At 37.9% G+C, this 16,310-nt stretch overlaps 1 protein-coding gene across 4 annotated transcripts in view; it reads left to right on the top strand.

Moving 5' to 3' along the window:
• ASH1L (ASH1 like histone lysine methyltransferase) overlaps positions 1-16,310 on the top strand; it is a 217,893-nt gene that overhangs the window by 13,907 nt on the left and 187,676 nt on the right. For all 4 annotated transcript variants that reach the window (XM_082612810.1, XM_082612811.1, XM_082612809.1 and 1 more), the window contains one exon: positions 12,786-13,306. In XM_082612810.1, the coding sequence (XP_082468936.1) occupies positions 12,887-13,306 (420 nt within the window). In that variant the 5' untranslated portion in view covers positions 12,786-12,886. The remainder of the gene's footprint in view (positions 1-12,785; positions 13,307-16,310) is intronic.

Below are 16,310 nucleotides of genomic sequence, written 5' to 3'. Positions count from 1 at the left end.
TAGTCAGTATTAAGATAATGGAGTTAGAAAGTACATCCAAAAGCTATTGGGTTAGTTTTCTCAATTTCATGTATATATGAACAAGACTTGAGAGGTGTGTGCATATGGTACCTATGTATATTTCAAATCTTTTAAAAATATGTTTTTATTGGATTTGTGTTTAATTATAAAACTTACACAAATTCTGTAACAGGTCAAGGAAAAAAATATTTATAAACAAGATTTTTCCCGTTTACTTCCAAACCGTTTCCCCTAAAGTAACCAGTGCTGTCAGTTGGTGTATAATCATCCATATTTATTTCTATGTGCGTACAAATACATATGTTTTTTTCTACTCTTTACAAATATGAGATCAGGCTTGCATTTTTACTTAAAAATAGCATACATGGCTGTATATTTGTGTGTGAGTATATATATATTTAACTGTTTTTGTGTATGTAGCACATCAAGGACTGCTATAATAAGTATCCTTTTATTGGTGCTTTTATTTTTCTATGATAGAAAAGATTACTTTCCAAAATGATGGTGGCCACTAGTGCCCTCTTTCCCACCTTGCCAGTATTAGTTGTTATCAGTCTTAAATTTCAACCAAAGTGATGAGTGAAAAATATCTTAATTCACATCTCCCTGACTACCAGTGAGGTAGATTATCTTTTTATGTTTCTAATTATTTCTGTCTCTTCTGTAATTGCCTGTGCATATCTCCTGTGTGTCTTTTCTTACATTCTAGTTTATAGAATAACTTTGTATGTTAGATATATTAATCCTTTTTCATGTTCATTATATTTTCTCCCAATCTATTGTTTGTCCTTGATTTTGTTTACATCTTACATTACGGTATATAATGCTTTTATGTAATCAAATTGGTCACTTTTTTCCTTTATGGTTTCTAGTCTCCTGATTTGCTTAAGGTTTCTCAACCATAGGCTATAGAAATATTTACCAATACTCTTCAAGTGCTTTTATTTGTACATATAGCTCTTAAATCCATGAGGAAATTATTCAATTTTTAATTAATTAATTAATTAATTAATTTGGCTGCATTGGGTCTTCATTGCTATTCCTGGGCTTTCTCTAGTTGCAGTGAGTGGGGGCTACTCTTCGCTGCAGTGCACAGGCTTCTAATTGTGGTGGCTTCTCTTGTTGTGGAGCATGGGCTCTAGGTGCACAGCTTCAGTAGTTGTGGCATGCGGGCTCAGTAGTTGTGGCACACGGGCTCAGTAGTTGTGGCACACTGGCTTAGTTGCTCCGCGGCATGTGGGATCTTCCCAGACCAGGGCTTGAACCCGTGTCCCCTGCATTGGCAGGCGGATTCTTAACCACTGTGCCACCAGGGAAGTCCATGAGGAAATTACTCTTGTGTTTAATGAGGAATGCTTCTAACTTTGTTTTCTCCAAATGGATAACCAGTTAGGTCAACATGCAACAAACATATATCAAATAAATCAGCTTCTTGCCATATTGAAATCTGTTAACTGAAAAAGGTTTTATCACGACTGCCACTAGTCCATAATCTGTTTTTATGTAAAGTAGGAAGGGAATCCCTTCCACAAGAAACTTTATTTTGATCTGCCAGAAAAATGTTAAATAGCTTTATTGAGGTATAATTCATGTGCTATACAATTCACTAATTTGAAGCATACAGTTCAATGTTGTTGTTGCTGTTGTTTTTGCGGTACGTGGGCCTCTCACTGTTGTGGCCTCTCCCGTTGCGGAGCACAGGCTCCGGACGCGCAGGCTCAGTGGCCATGGCTCCCGGGCCTAGCCACTCCGTGGCATGTGGGATCTTCCCGGACTGGAGCAAGAACCCGTGTCCCCTGCATCAGCAGGCGGACTCTCAACCACTGTGCCACCAGGGAAGCCCCAATTCAGTGGTTTTTAACATATTCATATAGTTATGCAGCCATCTCCACTATCTGATATTAGAACATTGCATCTTGGTACCCATAGTCACTCCCCATCCCAGGTATTCCCCTTTTACCCTAGCCTTAGGTAACCACTAATCTACTTTCTGTATGGGTTTGCTGGGTTTGGACATTTCATACAAACGGAATCTTACAGTGTTGTCTGTTGGAACTGGCTTCCTTCATTTAACATAATATTTTCCAAGTTCATCTATGTTGTAGCATGTATCGGTACATCTGGCCCTCCATATCCATGGGTTTCAAATCCGCACATTCAACTAACCACGGATTGAAAATGTTTGGGGGGTGGTTCCCAGGTGGCGCAGTGGTTGAGAATCCACCTGCCAATGCAGGGGACACGGGTTCGAGCCCTGGTCCGGGAAGATCCCACATGCCGTGGAGCAGCTAAGCCTGTGCGCCACAACTACTGAGCCCACGTGCCACAACTACTGACACCCGTGTGCCTAGAGCCCATGCTCCACAGCAAGGGAAGCCACTGCAACGAGAAGCCCGTGCACCGCAAAGAAGAGTAGCCCTACTCGTCGCAACTAGAGAAAGCCCGTGTGCAGCAACGAAGACCCAACACAGCCATAGATAGATAGACAGATAGATAGAAAGAAAGAAAGAATGTTTGGGGAAAAGAATTCTGGAAAGTTCCAAGAAGCAAAATTTGAATTTGCTGCACGCAAATATTTATACAGCATTTACATCGTACTTGCAGCTATTTATGTAGCATTTACGTTGTATTAGGAATTAGAAGCAATCTAGAGATGATTTAAATGCATGTAGGTTATACACAAATACTATGCCGTTTTATATAAGGGGCTTCAGTATTTTCGGATTTTGGTATTTGTAGGGCTTCTGGAACCAGTTCTCGGCGGATACTGAGGGATGACTCTACTTCATGCCTTTTCATTGTTGAATAACATTTCATTGTATGGATAATGTTCCTGTGAACATTTGTGTACAAGTTTTTGTGTAGATAAAATTTTTAAAAATCTTTTTATTTAACAAATTTATTTATTTATTTATTTATGGCTGCGTTGGGTCTTTGTTGCTGCACGCAGGCTTTCTCTAGTTGCGGCAACTAGGCGCTACGCTTCCTTGCTGTGTGCGGGCTTCTCATGGTGGTGGCTTCTCTTGTTGCAGAACATGGGCTCTAGGCGCGGTGGACTTCAGTAGTTGTGGCACGCGGGCTCAGTAGTTGTGGCTTGTGGGCTCTAGGGCGCAGGCTCAGTAGTTGTGGTGCACGGGCTTAGTTGCTCCACGGCACGTGGGATCTTCCCGGACCAGGGCTCGAACCCGTGTCCCCTGCATTGGCAGGTGGATTCTTAACCACTGCGCCACCAGGGAAGTCCAAGATAAATGTTTTCATTTCTCTTGGGTATATGCCTAGGAGTGAAATTGCAAGGTTATGTGGTAACTCTGTTTAGGCTTTTGAGTAACTGCCAGACTGTTTTCCAAACCAGCTGCACCATTTTACATTCCGGCTCCAATTTTTTCACAGAAAAGTTTTATGAAAAATAAATATAATGTATTTACAATGTAAATGGTACCCTCTTGAAAATGACTCTTTTGTTTAGTGTATAACCAAGTGGATTGGCCCTGAGTTGACAGCCCTTAATCCCAGTCAAAGTGTAATAATTCACTAATGAGAAAATCTTTCTGACGTTAACTTCTGCTTCCCTCCTGTTGCCATTTTAGAATTCTCTAGGGATAGAGTTCAATGTCCCTACATGTTACTTGCAACCATGGACCCATCCCTCCTTTTTAATTTAATTTTATTTATTAAAAAAGATATTTGTTTGTTTTTTTTTTGTTTGTTTATTTTGGCTGCTCCGGGTCTTAGTTGTGGCATGCATGCGGGATCTAGTTCCCTGACGGGGGATTGAACCTGGGCCTCCTGCATTGGGAGCGAGGACTCTTACCCACTGGACCACCAGGGAAGTCCCCATCCTTCCTTTTTTTTTTTTTTTTGCGGTACGCGGGCCTCTCACTGTTGTGGCCTCTCCCGTTGCGGAGCACAGGCTCCGGACATGCAGGCTCAGCGGCCATGGCTCATGGGCCCAGCCGCTCTGCGGCATGTGGGATCCTCCAGGACCAGGGCATGAACCCGCATCCCCTGCATCGGCAGGTGGACTCTCAACCACTGCGCCACCAGGGAAGCCCCCCATCCTTCCTTTTTTTAAAAAACAATTGAAGTTATATATATTCGATTTGTATTAACTTTGCTTGTCAGGCAGAATTAAGTAAGCTTTGATTAGATTATCTGTCTGACAGTCGATGAGTATAATTTTTTCCTCAGGATTAGCTTTGGGAATTCTTTCTGTGTATATTTTCCTTGTGTGGCTTACTAGTTATAATTTATGTCTGCTATTTCACTTCCCTGTTCTAAGTTTCTGAAGTAGTTTGTTGGTATAATAAGTATTTCTTTGGTCATGAGACACATTCTTTCCTCCCAGTTTAATGTTTCTGAAATTAGGAAATAATAAAACTGATAATTACATTTAATGTGGTAGTGGTTTATAAAAAAATTTCCCCCTGAAAATGCGGTCATTGATTTATGAAGCCTCTTAGAATCAGTGGCATCTTGGAATTTAAGAAATATATACAATACATAAATATAAAAATAACTAGATTTACTGGTGATTAGTACTTTGAAAGTTAGGAATTGTTGGTGATTGTCCCTGTCTTTTAAATGAAGGGTTGTTCTGTAGCTGAGTAAAAAAGCTTAATTTGTCCAGCTTTTTAAGTGTAGTTTATGTTGTATAAGTCATTTAGGGACACAGTTCAAATTTTTTTTGGTATCTTCATGAAGATATTTTAGCTTTTTCTGATTTCAGTGACTTACGTAACATCAGTGATTCAGTGGTTTAACATAAAACATCTTAAACCAGTTAGGAAACTGCTTACTCTTTTACTGGTGATATACATAGAGCTTATTTTTTAAGTTATAAAAACAGTATAAGATTAAATAGTGTTTAAAGACAATTAAAATATCAGTTCTTTAATATTTCATTTTGTCTATTCTCTGTATACGTGATTAAAAATACAGTAACGTGAATGTTGGCTTATTCAGTCAATAGATACTTATTGAATGCCTTTTATGGTCCAGGAACTTTACTAAGGATATAGCAGTGTTAAGGCAGATAGGATTCTTATTCTCATGAAACAAATGGTCTAGTGTAAAATATGGATATTAAGCATATAGCTTACTAGTATGATAAGTTTTAAGGGACTTACAGTATGCTATATGACCCCCTAACAGGGAGATCTCCCCTGGTCTAGGGGGTTAGGAAATGTCTCCCTGATAAAGTGACCTTTAAGCTGAGATGGAAAGGATGAGTAGAAGTCATCAAAGAAGCAGGTAGAAAAGAGTACTAGGCAGAGAGAAGTAACTATGTTCTCCTAGAGGGAGGAAGACAGAGACATTTGGGGAACTGAAAAGTACTTAGAACACTTGTATGTCACACATATGTTACTGCTTTTTTGGGGTTTTATTTGCCCCTGCTGTGCTTATAGAAGACTGGGAAATGATGTGGCTAGAGTTAGGTAGGGGCTGATAATAACAAAAAAGTAAACGTAAACACTGGTGTGTGTGTGAAGTACTTTTGTAAGTACTACTCATGTATTAGTTCATTGAACCCTAACAACAGTTTCTATTCGTGGATGAGGGAACAAGGCATAGAGTGCCTTGCCCAAAATTAATATACCAGAACTGGGATCTGAGCCTGTACATTCTGGATCCAGAGTTTGTGTCTTTAACTACTGTACCATACTGAAAATTTAAGTTATAAATTATGATTAGGATAGGGGACTTTTATATCCAAAGGTCAGTATGAAAGCATCCAAAGGTTTTAAGCAGAGAAATGACATAATTAGATTATTTTAAAAATCATCTTTCTGGCTGGAGGAAGGGACTGGAGGAGAGCAAGGTAGATATACAAAGGAGTTAGAAGACCACTACTATATTCTGGGTAAGAATTGTTTTTTTGTACAACTCAATGGCAGTGGAATAGGAACTATGTGTAATCAAAAATTATTTACGTGGTTTTCACAGGTTTTGGTGTTAGGTTGAGAAGTCAAGGATGATCCCCACATTTCTGACTTAATCATCTGGTGGTACTGTGATTACTTAGCTAATATGATATATTCTAAGAAATATTATGGTCATTTATAAGAATTTTAAAGAGCATGAAACCCAGGACAAATTAAAATGCATAATGAGCTATGAGCTTTTTAAAGTTTTATATAGTTAATTTATATCTGGTTTTGAATGTTGAGAAATACAACAACGATTACAGTCTCTAACTACGTTTAATAAAGACCACAAAGGAAAATGAAAATTTATCATAGATGAGTCAAGCTAGATTTTACTTATTTTAAGCTAAAAATCTGCAAACATTGTTTAGTCTGCATTGTGGTAATTTTAGATATGTACTTATCCAAAAAAAAAAAATGTTATTTTTACGTATTAGGGAAAGTTAATAAGATAAATTACCTTTCTTACCAACTTAAAACTAAAACTTATAAAACTTTTATTTTATGTTCATATATTGTCATACTGCCTCCCTCTGTATATATCATGTGCCTATATTTCCATCTGTCTACTTGACCTTTCTACTTAAATGTTTCACAGGCATCTAAAATTAAACACGTTTATTACTGAAGTCTTGATCTCCCCTTCTGTGTCATTCTGGAAAACAACTTATAGAATGCTAGCCCCATGAGGGCAGGATTTTTGTGTTTTTTTGCAGTGCTATGTAAGTTTCTGTTACATAATGGGCACTTAATAAATATTTAAGGAGTGTCTGAATGGTACCACCATACAATTATATGATTGCTCAAGTCTTCATATTTTATTTCCCTCCCCTCCTACTTCTTATTGACAAATCATATCTATTATACCTCTAAAATATCTCTTAATCCATCCATTCTTAAAGAATTTCCAGTGTTACTACCCTAATCTGTCAATCTTATGACTTATTCCAATATCAACTTTTACTATTTTTCTAATCATTCTTCCACAGCAACCAGAGAAATTTTCTTAAAATGTAAATTGTATCATTACTCTCCTTTTCAGAGCTTCTTTTTGAATTCCATATCTTTCATGTAGGCCAACAAGACCTTCTGCAAGCTATTTTCGTTGAACATTCCATTTTCGTATTGTGCTGTTCTTCATTTGGTTTACCTACTGTTAACCTTTATAGTCTCAGGGAGTTTTTATACCCACTGTTCCCTATTTTTGGATCATTTTCACCTCCACATTTTGCCTGGCTATTCCCTGCTCGTTCTGGGTCTCAGCTTATAGTTACATGTTTTTCTAAGATATGTTCCCCATCCCTCCAAGTTTCCTTGATATACTACCTCACATAGTAGTACCTTCACATTTGTTAGAAGTTATATATATTTGTATGATCAGTCATTCATTTGTCTCCCCTGCTAAATTTGAAGTTCATGACACCAAGGACTATATTTGTATTACTTATGACTATATCTACAGTGGGTATCACAATTCTCAAAACATATTTAGAGACTGTGAAAATATTTATTGAATGGATGAAGGGATAGATTAAGAATGATGAATCCATAAAGGAAATGGTGGACTGGTTAGAGAGGTAGTTGGAGAGCCAGTAGAATGTGTGATCATAGCAGCCAGGTGAGAGTTTCAAATATCAAATATGCCAAATGTAGCAGAGAGGAGTAATATGATCAGGACTAAAAATGATCTTTGGGAGGCAGAATAACAGTGTTTAAGAGGAGCCAGGCAGACCTAGATTCTACCTTTTGTTGGCTGTTAACTTGCCTTTTCATCTCTAAAAAGAGAAGAATAATAGTAACTACCTCATGTTGATTGTGAGGCTTAAAATGAGATAATCTGTATAAAACTTTTAGCATAGAGTTTTGCACATATTAAGAGCTCAGTAAAACTTTGGTATTTTTATTATTTTTAAATTGCTAATGCTAAACCCACTGTAAGGACTCAATATTTGTAGTGCTTAGAAAATATATACAGTTGACCCTTGAACAAAACGGGGGTTAGGGGCGCTGACCCTCCAAGCCATCGAAAACCCACATAGTCAGCCCTCTGTATATGCGGTTCCTCCACGTCTGTGGATTCAACCAACTGCAAATCATGTAGTACTGTAGTGTTTACTATTGAAGAAATCTTCATTTAAGTGGACCTGTGCAGTTCAAACCCTTGTTGTTCAAGGGTCAACTGTAATTAGCAATTTTCTAAAAAGTTTGTTCATAGCTAAAATGATCTGGGGAAAAGGTCTTCATGCTGTAGATTAATGTTAGTTTCCCTTGAATTTGGGCTAGACTGTTTTGGATTGTTTCAATGGTTTGAAAATGTAAATCCCAAAGTTGCACGTCTTGAATTTGGGCTAGACTGTTTTTGGATTGTTTCAATGGTTTGAAAATGTAAATCTCAAAGTTGCACGTGAGATGAATGTTGAATTTGCCTCTTTGAGCGTGAATGAAGAAATTCTAGCATTCTTAGTTCTGTGTTTCTCCTTGCAACTGTGTTTTAAATTGAATGTATTATAGTAGGAACCAGAATAAGTTGTGTAACAACATAGCATCCTTGCCCCTGGATGGAAAACCTAGATCGTATAGATACATCTTTCCAAAAGCTGAAAGAATATCATTCACAAAGAACATTGCTTTGAAAATTCAAAAACAACGTCTGGCAGCTGCTGTAGGGACTGCTTTTTAGGCAGTTTACACTTAGCAGATAAAAGCATTCTTTGTTGTGAAGTATCTTCAGAACTTGGATTTATCTTTATTAGAAACACTTAAATTTGGTATGTGGAGTTTGCCAATCATGATTTTCCAGTCTTACTGCCTAAGTGAATTCACAGAATATGCCCTAAGGATACTATTCTTTTTTCTCCTTGATCAAGTTAAGGAAACGTAATATTTCTCTATTCCAACATACATTTCTAGGGTAGTGATCAATATTTTCAAATTAATTTCCTTTTCAGTTTATTGATACTCTGCTATTATTTAATAATCTGTGTCACTTGGTTTCAGTTTTTTCCATTTTTAAAATGAAGAGAGTCATGCTCTCCAAACCCTTCTCTGGAATGTTTTGAGAGTGAGTAAGTGCTGGTAAAAAATGCTTTGAGTTCTTTGGAAGAAATACGGAAATTCTACTTCGTATATTTATAAATATACATTAAGACTTCTGTAATTCTTTCATTATGAAAATCAAAAATTATAGGGAGGGCTTCCCTGGTGGTGCAGTGGTTGAGAGTCCTCCTGCCGATGCAGGGGACACAGGTTCGTGCCCCAGTCCAGGAGAATCCCACATGCCGCGGAGCAGCTGGGCCCCTGAGCCATGGCCGCTGAGCCTGCGCGTCCGGAGCCTGTGTTCTGCAACGGAAAAGACCACAACAGTGGGAGGCCCGCGTACCGCAAAAAAAAAAAAAAAATTATAGGGAAATTTAAAAATGTGTGTACTTGTGAGTAGTGTATGTAAAAGTAGTTGTTTTTGTATAAATTATTATTTGTTTTTATTCCAAAAAGGATTTCTTTTAATAACTAACCAATAAGATATTTGGCAGGTCCATCAGTTCACCATTACACGAAACCCTGGATGGGCATTTGAATTTAAGAAACAAGAAAGAGGAGGGAAAAAACTGGAAAAGGAACAAATTGAAGCCAATAACATGTAACCCACATAAGGCATGGAGTTAATTTAAATATTTATTGACTACCACCTATGTGCCAGGTACCGTTCTTGATGCTGGAATTGAATCAAATTGACAAAAATCCACTTCCATGTGGACTTTACATTCCAATGGAAGCGTGTAGACAATAAATAAATATATTGTACACCAGATGGTGAAAAGAGCACAGGAGAAATAAAACAGGATAGAGTGTGAGAAGAGGTGGGATGGGTGTTTTTCTATTTTGTAAAGGGAATGCCTCTTCTATAAGTTATATTTAGGCAAAGACATGATGGAAGTGACAGAGCAAACCATGCAGTGATCTGGGGAAAGGGTGTTCTAGTCAGGTAGAATAATAAGTGCAAAGGCCCTTAGGTAGGAGTATTTTTGTTGAATTTGAAAAACAGAAGGAGAATACCTGTGCCCCTCCCCCCCTTCTTGGAACTAAGTGGGGAGACTGGTAGGAGATGGAAGAGAAGTAGAGTGGATTGTAGGGAATTTAGACCATTGTAAAGACTTTGGCTTTTACTTTGAGTGAGATGGGAAGCCATTGAAAGGGTTTTTGAGCAGAGGAATGACATGATATGATACAGGCTTTAAAAGGATTACCCTGCTGTTGAGTTGAGAAGACTATAAAGAGATACAAAGGCTGGAACAAGGAACCAGTCAGGAGGTTATTGAAATAAATAGTACAGGGCAGATATTATCAGTTGGATCTGATTGGTAGCTGTCAAATTAGTGAGAAATAGGTTCCACATATATTTTGAAGGTAAAGACTTTTCTGACCAAGTGGACATATGGGGCATTAGAAAAAGAATCACAGATGATTCAAAATTTTTCGTCTAAATATTTCTGGTTGGAGTTTCATTTATTGAGATGAGTAAGCCTGTGGGAAGAACAGATTTGGGGAGCTTGGCGAAGGTGAACTGACTTTGGACATGTTAAGCTGCCTAATTATTAACTATCTAGTCAGTGTGTCAAGTAGGCATTTAAATATATGAATCTGGAGTTCCAGGAGGGGTCTCAGCTGGCCTTTGTCTGGAGATAGAAAATTTTGAATCATCTGTGTTAGATGGCATTTAAATTCAAAAGACTGGATCTGGTCATTTAGGAAGTTAGTGTAGATAGAAAAGGAAAGAGCATGCCCTGGGGGCACTCCAGTGTTTATAGAGTTAGGGGAGAAAAAAGAAGAACTGGCAAAGAAGATTCCTTAATCAAACACTTTAGTACTTCTGCACTGAAGTGTATGACTGTTCATAGAAATTGTGGTAATTAAGACCAAAATGGATCCAGATCAGGTCAGGTCACATTTTGTCACTAGAGTGTTAGGAGAAAACTTTTGATTTTCAGAGTTTTGAATTTCAGGATGTGAACACATTGTAGGGAAGATAGGACTTCCTACTTTTAAAAGGAAAGAAAGCACACGGCACAGAAGCAGAAATGAACATGATTTGTTAGGGACAGTAAAGAAAACAGAATTTAAAAAAAATATTTATTTCGCTGTGTGGGGTCTTAGTTGTGGCACGTGGGATCTTTGTTGAGGTATGCGAACTCTTAGTTGCAGCATGTGGGATCTAGTTCCCTGACCAGGGATCAAACCCAGGGCCCCTGCATTGGGGGCTTGGAGTCTTAGCCACTGGAGCACCAGGGAAGTTGAAGAAAACTGAATTGACTAAATCATAGCGGATGTGTGTTGGGAAGTAAGGAAAGATTAGTTTGAGAAGTTAGAGCCAGATTATGAAGAGCCTTGAATGCCATTGTGAAGTGTTAATATATGAAGTGGTAGACAGCAAGAATAATTGTCATATACAGTTGATTTGAAAATTACTCTTTCAGCTGTTTGTGTGAATAAATAGAATAGGAATACACTTTAGTTTAGTCAGTTGGCCAGTATTTGTTGAGTAACTACTTAAAATGCTGCTAGCGCTGCTAATAAAATCGTCGGCACCTTCTGTTGAGCCTTGCTGTGTGCCAGTCATTGGACTATGCATTCTACTTACATTTCTTGTAGGAGTTGTAAAAGTTGTATCATATGAGCTTTGCCTTTGAAACTCTTATAATCTTGTTGGAAAGAAAAGTCTTAAGACACATAGTTTGAACTATAAAATATTCTACTGCATAAATGGAACTTTCTAAGTGATAGGATGTTCTTTTTTTCCCAGATACTGGTCCTGGATCTTGATTTGGATATATGCTTGAAATAAAGGCTAGTCTGTCAGTCCTCAAGAATAGTGAATTATTTTGTTTTGGTTTTATATTCTCTAGTCACTAGATTATATGCCAATCCTATATGGTTTCCTGAGGATCTTTATTTATGAGAAGGGGGTTGCCCTGTGTGGATTATTCAGATTCTCTGTTAAGGTGTACCAACTATTGTAAAATAATAAATCTACGTTCTGGTTTTAAAATAATTTATAGATTTGGGAGATTGAAGCATGACAGCTGACTGTTTGCTATTGGGAAAACGTGTGAAAATATATTTCTGGTTTTTAGAGTTTTTATAACAATTGTTCTAAATCATTTATATAATTATTTAATGTTTGTCTTTCTCACTAGAGTATAAGGCTTGTAAATTTAGGAACTGGATCTGTTTTGTTGAATACTGTATTTCCAGGGTGTTGCACAATGCCTGGCACATGATAGGTGTTTAGAAATATTTTTTAATGAATGAATGAGTAAATGAATTCAGAGTGGAATTGTAAACCAGCAATAGAGATAATTCCAGCCTAAGAGTCCTAACCTAAAAAGTCTTACCACCTCTTATAAATAGTATTGGAGTGCTGAAACCAGCCCAAAACATGGTTCTTTACCTTCAATGAAATTGATTTTATTTAACTAAAATGTAAGAAATATATTCCTTTGAAACTGAGGAGTGTTAAAATATATGATATTTTTATCTTAGACTGTGTTTGCTTTACTGGCAGTTGCAGAAGCTTGTTGCTTGAGTTAGAACAGTGGATCTTAAACATTGATTTGCACCATACCACTACAGCTTATTTATGATATCTGGAGAATAATAAACTTATTCTGAAATTTAAATTTATTTATAACTAAATGAATTTAACTCCATTTTGAACTGCATTTTGATCCATTTAAACTGATTTTCGGTTCTTCCTGATCTTCTTGTTCTCCTCCCCCATACCCATTTCTCATGTTAATAATTGCCTCTGTTCTGATAAATTTTTTGTTATGGTCTATCCTGCAGAGAAAGAGATGCTGGTTGCCAGTTTTGGAGATCCCTGTTTTTTATGGAACACAGTTCTGTAAAATTTTCATAAGATTCCCTGGCAATAACATACACTTGTGATGGACCCTAGAAATACTGCTATGTTAGGATTGGGTTCTGATTCCGAAGGATTTTCAAGAAAGAGTCCCTCTGCCATCAGTACTGGTACACTGGTCAGCAAGAGAGAAGTAGAGCTAGAGAACAACACAAAGGAGGAAGAGGACCTTCGCAAGTGGAATCGGGAAAGAACCATCGAAGCAGGGAAAGATGATGGTTTGACTGATGCACAGCAACAGTTTTCAGTGAAAGAAACAAACTTTTCAGAGGGAAATTTAAAATTGAAAATTGGCCTTCAGGCTAAGAGAACTAAAAAACCTCCAAAGAACTTGGAGAACTATGTATGTCGACCTGCCATAAAAACAACCATCAAGCACCCAAGGAAAGCACTTAAAAGTGGGAAGATGACAGATGAAAAGAATGAGCACTGTCCTTCAAAGCGGGTAAGTAGAATTCCCAACAATATGTGATCATTAACAATATTTGGATTTCTCTATTAATTTTTATCGAACCTACGTACATATTTTAGGAATTTTGATTTTAATCTTTTTATGTTATTTCCAAATAGTCTGTTTTGTGAGCCAAAACAGGCTTTGAGGCTTGTCAGAGATGAGAGTGATGGTATAACCATGTATGTACTTGTAAAACTACGGCAAATATTTTAAATGGGGTATATCCAGATTGTTGCTCCTACATGGCCTAGTGGAAAGAATATCGATTGGATTTTTAGTTAGGAAACCTAGAGTTGAATCTTGCCCTCCTGTTTACTAACGATGTGACTATAGACAAATTAATAGAGAAGAAACTGAGGCTTAAAGATGTTAAATGATTACAAAACCACCTACCTTTCAGGATGGTTGTATTCCTGCTGACCTCAAGAATTTTCGAAAGATGGATTAAAAAATTTTTATCTAGGGCCTCCCTGGTGGCGCAGTGGTTGAGAGTCCGCCTGCCGATGCAGGGGATACGGGTTCGTGCCCCGGTCTGGGAGGATCCCATATGCCGCGGAGCGGCTGGGCCCGTGAGCCATGGCCGCTGGGCCTGCGCATCCGGAGCCTGTGCTCCGCAACGGGAGAGGCCACAACAGTGAGAGGCCCGCATACCGCAAAAAGAAAAAAAAAAAAAAAAAAAAAATTTTATCTAGACCTTTTTACTTGAGACAGTGTTAGAGCTTGTCTTGCGCAGCTAATTTTTATTTATTTATTTATTTATTTTTGCGGTACGCGGGCCTCTCACTATTGTGGCCTCTCCCGTTGCGGAGCACAGGCTCTGGACGCGCAGGCTCAGCGGCCATGGCTCACGGGCCCAGGCGCTCCGCGGCATGTGGGATCTTCCCAGACTGGGGCACGAACTCGTATCCCCTGCATCGGCAGGTGGACTCTCAACCACTGTGCCACCAGGGAAGCCCTGCACAGCTAATTTTTAAAGGGCTTTGAGATGATTGTCTTTAGCAATCTTTCTATAGTATTTTTTTAATAGTGCTAATAATGAGGTTTTGTACTGAAAGGATTTCACCCACAGTACATACTTATTCTTAATATATAAGTAGTTTATATCCCACTTTTATTATTTGTAGCAGAATATAGTTTGTGGTTCCTCAGGAAAGCTATCTGTATACTTACAAAACTGTTGGTAATGGGTTAGGTGTTTATTTTTCCAATAGTTACTTTAGCATAGGATGTTGACTGTATTTCTGCCCTCTAAATTAGTTCTTCATAAATGATGGAAAGAGTATTAATTAGAGTCAGAACCAAATTCACATCCTGGCTTAATAACTGTACATAGGCAATTTGGTTTATCTTAACTGAGCTGTGGTTTCCTCATTTATAACATGGGGCTATTAATGCCTGTATTAAATGGATATATAAAGAATTAAATTTCAGTAGCCAAGACATAACAACCCAAGTACCAATCAACAGATGATTGGCCTAAGAAGATGTGGTGTGTACGTATGTATGTATGTAGGTGTGTGTGTGTATATATATGCATATATACATATATGCTTATATATATATACACATACACATACAGGGGAATATTACTCAGCCATAAAAAAATAAATATTGCCATTTGCAGCAACATGGATAGACCTAGAGAATATTTTACTTAGTGAAGTAAGTCAGAGAAAGACAAATATTATTTGGTATGACTTATATGTAGAATCTAAAAATAATATAAATGAATCTTTATATATAATAGACTCATAGACATAGAAAACAAATTTATGGTTACCAAAGGGGAGAGAGAGGGACAGAGGGACAAATTAGGAGTATGGGATTAACAGATACAAACCACTATACATGAAGCAGATAAGCAATAAGGATTTACTATATAGAGCAGGGAATTATATTCAATATCTTGTAATAACCTATAATGGAATATAATCTGAAAAAAAAACTGAATCAGTTTGCTGTATACCTGAAATGAACACAATATTGTAAGTCAACTGTACTTCAATTTAAAAAAAGAATTAAATTTATATATAGTAGTTAGCATGTGGTAGATTCTTGTGAATGTTCTTTTTACAGCCTGAGGTATTGCTTTACAAGGGATCTCTGGAAGGGTTTGGTTATCTGTACTTGCTCTTAGCATACGATGGTCTGTGAAGAATTTTGTGTTTGTTTGGATGCGTTTTTACATAGTTCTTACTAGCTTCTCTAAAGGGTTCATGACTCCAAAAAGATGAAGCATCAGTGGCTAAGGAGAGAAAGATGCACTGTTATGAGGCATGTTGGTAGTCTAAGAAAGCTTGGGAGTTTTGTTTTATTTATTTTAAAGCAACCAAAACATTTCCCCCCAATTCTTCAAAAAGTAGTTGGGTTTTTGTCCGTGCATTCATTCATTCATTCATTCATTCATTTATGGCTGTGTTGGGTCTTCGTTGCTGTGTGCTGGCTTTCTCTAGTTGTGGTGAGCAGGGGCTACTCTTCTTGCGGTGCATGGGCTTCTCATTGCGGTGGCTTCTCTTGTTGCGGAGCACGGGCTCTAGGCACGCAGGCTTCAGTAGTTGTGGCTCGCGGGCTCAGTAGTTGTGGCTCACGGGCTCAGTTGCTCCGCAGCATGTGGGATCTTCCCAGACCAGGGCGTGAACCCATGTCCCCTGCATTGGCAGGCGGATTCTTAACCACTGCACCACCAGGGAAGTCCATCAGTGCTGCTTTTAAAGCAAATATTAAGCCTTAAATTTCTAGTAAAAACATAGAAATATAGATCATATGTTTTATTTCTTAATCGAACTTTTCTTTCAACAATGTTGAGAGGGCAAAAACAAGACCCTCTGAAAAAATAATTTGCTATCCTGGTTAGTACTAACTCATTGTTAACTGTTGATGTAATTTTTTTTTTTTTTTTTTTTTTTTTTCTTTTTGCGGTATGCGGGCCTCTCACTGTTGTGGCCTCTCCCGTTGCGGAGCACAGGCTCCGGATGCGCAGGCCCAGCGGCCATGG

The sequence above is a fragment of the Mesoplodon mirus genome, assembly GCF_964341445.2.
Source record: "Mesoplodon mirus genome assembly, chromosome: 3".
Classification (NCBI taxonomy): Eukaryota; Metazoa; Chordata; class Mammalia; order Artiodactyla; family Ziphiidae; genus Mesoplodon; species Mesoplodon mirus.
The sequence above is the reverse complement of the archived record's forward strand: the minus strand, read 5'-3'. Positions and strand labels throughout refer to the sequence as shown.